The following is a 5,853-nucleotide window of genomic DNA, read 5'->3' as shown; positions in this document are numbered from 1 at the left end:
TCATTACTAGTTGGAAAGTTGTACTACGAGTAGTAATTTCAGATAGTAATGCTGTATTAACAACTAAAACTTTTTGACTTGAACCAGACAAGCAGTTGAGAACATCTTCAATTAGTTCAACTGATAAAGGGATTGGCCTAGAGCCCTGCACCAGCACAAGCGTACAAAGAATGCCAGCCACAATTTTTTGCAACACAGGTCAAGCTTGAGGTATTCAGATCCGGAATTCCAGATCGTCTCAGCGGCCTGCTCATCATGAATGCTGTGTCTCTTATGCTGAAAAACCGTGAGCTGACAGGCAGGTTTTGCAATACGTTCTTCATTCTCCATCACCACCATTCTGAATTCAGACTATCGGAGGCCTCTTAGCTGTTTTCACATATATGCAGCTGGGCTGTATTATCCTCTGCAATGTGGTCCTACTAGCTTGGGCAGGCATACATTGCATTTCTTTTCAAATTTTGGCACATCCTTGGAGCAGCATGGTATGAAATGCAGGCTTATCTAGATCGAATGGCCCATCCAAGGAGCGAAGGTTAGGCAAGTGAGGACAGGAATCGTGTCCTTGGAGCATGATGCTAGGCATCAGAGTGGGCAGATGCCATGGAGATTAATAGGGCTTAGCAAGAATCCTAAGTTCATAATGCTTCTGATGTATGATGCAGTTCAGTTAGATCATTCCTGGTCATCAGAGGATTCAGACGGCCTGGTTAACTAGAATCTGCATTAGTTCAGGTTCAGACACTGTTCCCACATATTTCACTGTATTTAGCAAGAAACATTGTTCTTGGAACATCACTGTACGAGAAGCTGGCGTGATGCTACCGGGGAAAGAATCAGCACCAAGTCCAAAGCTGAATCAAATTCATTCACACCCTCAACCTGCCACCAACCTCAGCACCTCACATATATTGCCACATAAATTAGAAGCAAACATACGCAAAAGTCACGGACACTCCACATGCAGCAAGATGGTTTGGTTCAGAGAACAAAGACCCAAAGAGCTGGATATATTTATACATATGCAGAAATAAATTGCACCAAATCCACCGCCAAGATTTAAAGTAGTATATTTTTGGCAGTCTGGAAATCTGCAAACTGCTTGGACTTACATCCACCACAGCTTCTTGTGTTCTTGACATGAGTGCATGATCATTCACAGTTCACAAATCACAATACCAGTCAACCACAAATGAACAAGAACAAGACAGTGAATGGCAAAAATATGTAAAAATTGAGAAAAAACAATCTCCTGAACCAAAAGGAAGCCAGTGACTTCATCTTTCTTGTGTCCTGGTTCCTTTCATTGGCTCATGTCATCTTCTTACCTATACCCACCCAATCTCTTTTTCTCTAAATAGTTTAGTATGCGTATGCTATGAAGAAGGAATCCGTTTCCTTTGGCTTTCCAACTCCATGATTCCCTTCCCACTGAGCTCTAGCATGGTTGCATCATGGAGAAAAAAGAGAAGCAACAATGGCTTAAACAATGGGGATGCACCTGCAAAGTTGTGCAAGACAACTGCCTGCCTCCAAGCAGAGCAGAGTACACACTCGGTGGACGGCCGTGCCGGGCCGGGGACACCTCACGACGCTGCGGACATGGCGCCCGTTGATTTCCTCTTGGTAGGCTTGCCGGCGCCGGCACTGACCTTGCCGCCCTTGGCGAGCTTCGCGGGGTCGATCTTGTAGTACTTGAGGAACCATTGGACGAATTGCCGGAGGCCGGCGTCGAGGGAGGTGGTGGGGTGGTAGCCGAAGTCGCGCGCGGCGTGGCTGACGTTGGCGTGCGTGAACGGCACGTCGCCGTTGCTCGGCATCGTGACGACGCGCTTGTTCGCCTTCTTGCCGAGGAGCTTCTCGAGGATGGTGACCATGCGGGTGACGGGCACCGGCGAGGTATTGCCGAGGTTGTAGACGCGGAGGGGAGCCGGGCCGCGCTTCTTGCCAGACTTGGAGCCGGTGCTCTTGCCGGCCGTGTCGAGCGCGCCGATGCAGCCCTGGACGACGTCGTCGATGTAGGTGAAGTCGCGGCGGACGTCGGTGCCGTCGGCGGCGCGGAAGAGCGTGATGGGCTTGCCGGCGACGATGCTGTGGGCGAAGGAGAAGTAGGCCATGTCGGGGCGTCCCCACGGGCCGTACACCGTGAAGAAGCGGAGGCCGGTGATGGAGAGGCCGTAGATGTGGTTGTAGGCGTGCGCGATGGCCTCCCCGGCCTTCTTGGTGGCCGCGTACAGCGACGCCGGCCGGTCGGTGCGGTGGTCCTCGGAGAAGGGCGCGTCGGTGTTGAGCCCGTACACGGACGAGGACGACGCCCACACGATCGCCGGCTGCGGGTCGGCGTGCCTGGCGGCGGCCTCGAAGACGCTGACGAGGCCGGCGACGTTGGAGGCCACGTACGCCTGCGGCGCCCGCATCGCGTACCGCACGCCGGCCTGCGCGGCGAGGTGCAGGACGTGCGTGAAGGGGACGGCCGCGAAGAGGCGCTCGAGCAGGGCGGCGTCGTTGATGTCGGCGCCGAGGACCACCACCCCGCGCGAGGCCAGCAGGCGCTGCCGCGCGCGCTTCAGGGCCGGGTCGTAGTAGGCGTTGAAGTTGTCGAGGCCGAGCACGCCGTCGCCGCGCGCCCTGAGCGCCAGCGCGCAGTGCGCGCCCACGAACCCCGCCGCGCCCGTCACCAGCACCGACATGCCCCCGTCCCGCCGCGGCGTGGCGCTCCGCCGCACCTCCCGCTCCCACGCGGCGCCACCGTAGGCCGACGACGAGCCGAGCAGGTTCCGGTGCGGCGGCCTCGACCGTGGCGAGGAGGCGGCGGCGGATAGGCGGAAGGAGTGGGAGAGGAGGGAGGTGTAGTGCACGGCGAAGAGGCAGACGAGGGCGAGCGTGGCGAGGATGGTGGCGCGGAAGAGGAGGTGGGAGGACGCCGAGACGATCTTGGCGCTCGCCGCGCGCCGCATCAGCTGGCCGCCGCCGCTCGCGTACCGGTCGAGCTTGACGCCCTTCGCGGCCGCGTCCACATTGGCCGACGACGACGACGACGATGGGTGCGGCGGCATTTACTCCGTACTGTGCTGGCTCACGGGCTCACGTACGGTACGGCTTAGCTAGCTCAGCGTGCGCGCGCGTCGAGTAGAGTGGAGCGTAGCTAGTGAATGTGTGAGTGAGAGTGTCACTGGGAGTGAGGTATAATAAAGCGGAGGGGACCGGAGCTTGAGGACGCGGCATTGCTCGATTTGTTTGCTACTCCTCCGTTTACCTCCAAAAGGATCGCTGCTCGATTCGCTCTGACTTTACTGTGGGCTGTCGTGGTGTTGCTGGTGCGTCGAGAAGGAGAAGGGAGTGTTTTTATCTGCTTTGCCAGGTAGTGGCCGCCCAATCAACGCATAGAGGTTGCCACTGAAATTCTAGTTCCCGCGTTTTCTCCCAATGTGTCTATCTGTGGGTTTAACTCCTCGACGACTTGGCCTTTTCTCTGCTCACCAAGTCACCAGTCACCACAAGAGTGGCAATTCTCCCCTATATTTTATTTATCTATTTATAGTGAAAACAGTTGATAACTAAAAACTGGAGTCAGAGAACAACTAGTTGTAGTAGTATGGATATATGGCACCAAAAAATGGTGAGAATGAGGAATTGTCTTAAAGGCTGGAATAGAAATGTTGAGGGCGAGTATAAGAGAATAAGGAAAAAATTAATTGTTGAGTTAGATGAGATGGACAAACTTGCAGAAGATAATGGACCAACTGCTATTGATAGAGATATAATGCTCGTAAAAAAACAGCAGCTTAGGACTATTACGCGTGAAGATGAAATTAAATGGTTACAACTTTATAAGGAAAAAGATTTGCTAGAAGGCGATAATAATACAAAGTATTATCACTTGAAAGCAAATGGGAGAACAAGTAAGAACAAGATAACTAATTTGGTACAATATGAAGGGGTGATAGAGGGGCAACCGGAGCTGATTAAATACATCACAAACTTTTATAAGTCTCTATTTGGCAGAGCAGATTATGTATTATGTTATTATGATCTTGCATGCTCTCCGTTTCTAGTAGATGCTCTTGCCAAGTAGATGCTAGCGACTCCAAGAGGGAGTATTTATGCTCGATAGTGGGTTCATGCCTTTATTTAACCATGGGAAGTGACCTTGTTCTCTATGGTTGTAGATATGATGTTGCTACTAGGGAGAAAACAACGGTGTTCTATTTAAGGGTAGTTTCATCGTTCACTTTACACACATTATTTAAAGCGATAGTCCGTTTCTTGCAACTTAATACTGGAGGGTGTCGCGGATGCAAAGGTGGATTATTAGTCATAGATGCAGTTGGATTACGATCTATGTATATTGTTGTAATGCGCGCATACTTTCATAGCATGTATTCTGCACCAACCATTAGCGTAGAATCTCTGTTTGTCAATTGCCCATCTGTAATTTGTTTACCCAGCATATTTATTTATTGGGAAGGCGCCTCTAGTGAACTGTGGACCCCTGTCCTTCTTCTTTTAATTGCAATCTTCTACAACATTTTTCTGTTATATTCTCTGCAAACAATTCTTCTTCCACACGGTTCGTTTAATCCTTTGTTTTCAGCAAAACCAGTGAGCTTGACAACCTCGCAGAAAGTTGGGAACAAAGTACTTGGTTGTTTGTGTGCAGGTCTCCACGTTGCTGCTGACGCCGGCAGTGCGCTCTGCCACGAGTTGGTTCGCAACACCTCGGGAGAGAACATTTCTCTCCTACTAGTCGATAAACCTTGGTTTCTTACTGAGGGAAAACTTCCTGCTGTGCTCATCATACCTTCCTCTTGGGGTTCCACTCAACGTTGCGCATAAATTCTCCTTCGTCAACTCCGCGCCTAGAAACAATTTTTCTGGCGCCGTTGCCGGGGAGAAAAGCATCTCTTCTGCGAGGAGAGTCTCTCACTCTCAACTCTTTTACTTTGTTATTGTTTTACTTGCATATTTTATTTTTATCTTGTTTGCATTTTATATCGAAAATCCAAAAATATTACTATAGCTTTTATTTCTGTTGCTTTCATTATTTTTGTTCAATGGATAGTCCCATTACTATATCGCATGCGGGCATGATTTTCACTTTCAAGCAAGGGAGTGAGGAAAGTTTTAAGGAAGCTTACGATAGGATTTTTGATTGGATTGTTCCTGAGAATTTATTTGATGAAGAAAGTAAATCTAAAAGTGTTGAGAGAGGAACTTCAAAAACAACTATAGATAGCATAGACTGCCTGGTCGAAACTACTTTCATTCCCGATCTTAATGATTTCTCTCTTGACAATACTTGATTTGCACCCTTTCTGCGCCTAGCTCAAAGGCGTTAAAGAAAAACGCTTATGGGAGACAACCCATGTTTTATTTCTGTTATTTTTGCTTTGAGTCTTGGAAGTTATTGCTACTGTAATAACCTCTCGTTATCGTTCTTATTTTCGTTTTTGTGCCAAGGGTAGCCTCTAATAGAAAGAAAGCAGTGTTTGGGGTATTTGCAATTCTGAAATAGATTCTGTGCTGGTCACGAAAAAAATTCTTAAAAATCGTCAGAACGTTATTTTGATCTGCAAATTTTTGTGCTTATTCTCCAGTATGTTAGCTAACTTTCGTTAGTTTAGTATTTTTCGATTTGAGCAACAGAACTATTTCTTTAATTATGATCTCTTCCTGCTGGTCTGTTTTGATAGATTTCTACCATGTTTTGCATTTGCGTCTTATGCTTTGGGAGGAAGTAGCTACAATATCATATGTTAAAATGAGTGTTTGATATGTGTCATTGCTGAAGCCTTGCTGGTTTGATATATTTTTATTTGCACTAATGTTGCCAATCATGTGCTGAGTTTTGTG

General features: G+C 48.8%; 1 protein-coding gene across 1 annotated transcript; it reads right to left on the bottom strand.

The window, feature by feature from the left end:
* Nucleotides 1-1,127: 1,127 nt before the first annotated feature.
* On the bottom strand, nt 1,128-3,056 carry LOC124649365 (UDP-glucuronate 4-epimerase 6-like). Its single transcript, XM_047189014.1, has one exon. It carries the CDS (start codon nt 3,054-3,056, stop codon nt 1,587-1,589), a length of 1,470 nt encoding a protein of 489 aa, XP_047044970.1. The 3' UTR covers nt 1,128-1,586.
* Nucleotides 3,057-5,853: the final 2,797 nt, after the last annotated feature.

Source organism: Lolium rigidum, chromosome 1 (genome assembly GCF_022539505.1).
Source record: "Lolium rigidum isolate FL_2022 chromosome 1, APGP_CSIRO_Lrig_0.1, whole genome shotgun sequence".
NCBI classification, from domain to species: Eukaryota; Viridiplantae; Streptophyta; class Magnoliopsida; order Poales; family Poaceae; genus Lolium; species Lolium rigidum.
This window is presented reverse-complemented; position numbering and strand designations above follow the sequence as displayed.

Excerpts from the sequence above, each read along its gene's own strand:
- LOC124649365 (XM_047189014.1), bottom strand. The coding sequence starts at position 3,056 with ATGCCGCCGCACCCATCGTCGTCGTCGTCGTCGGCCAATGTGGACGCG.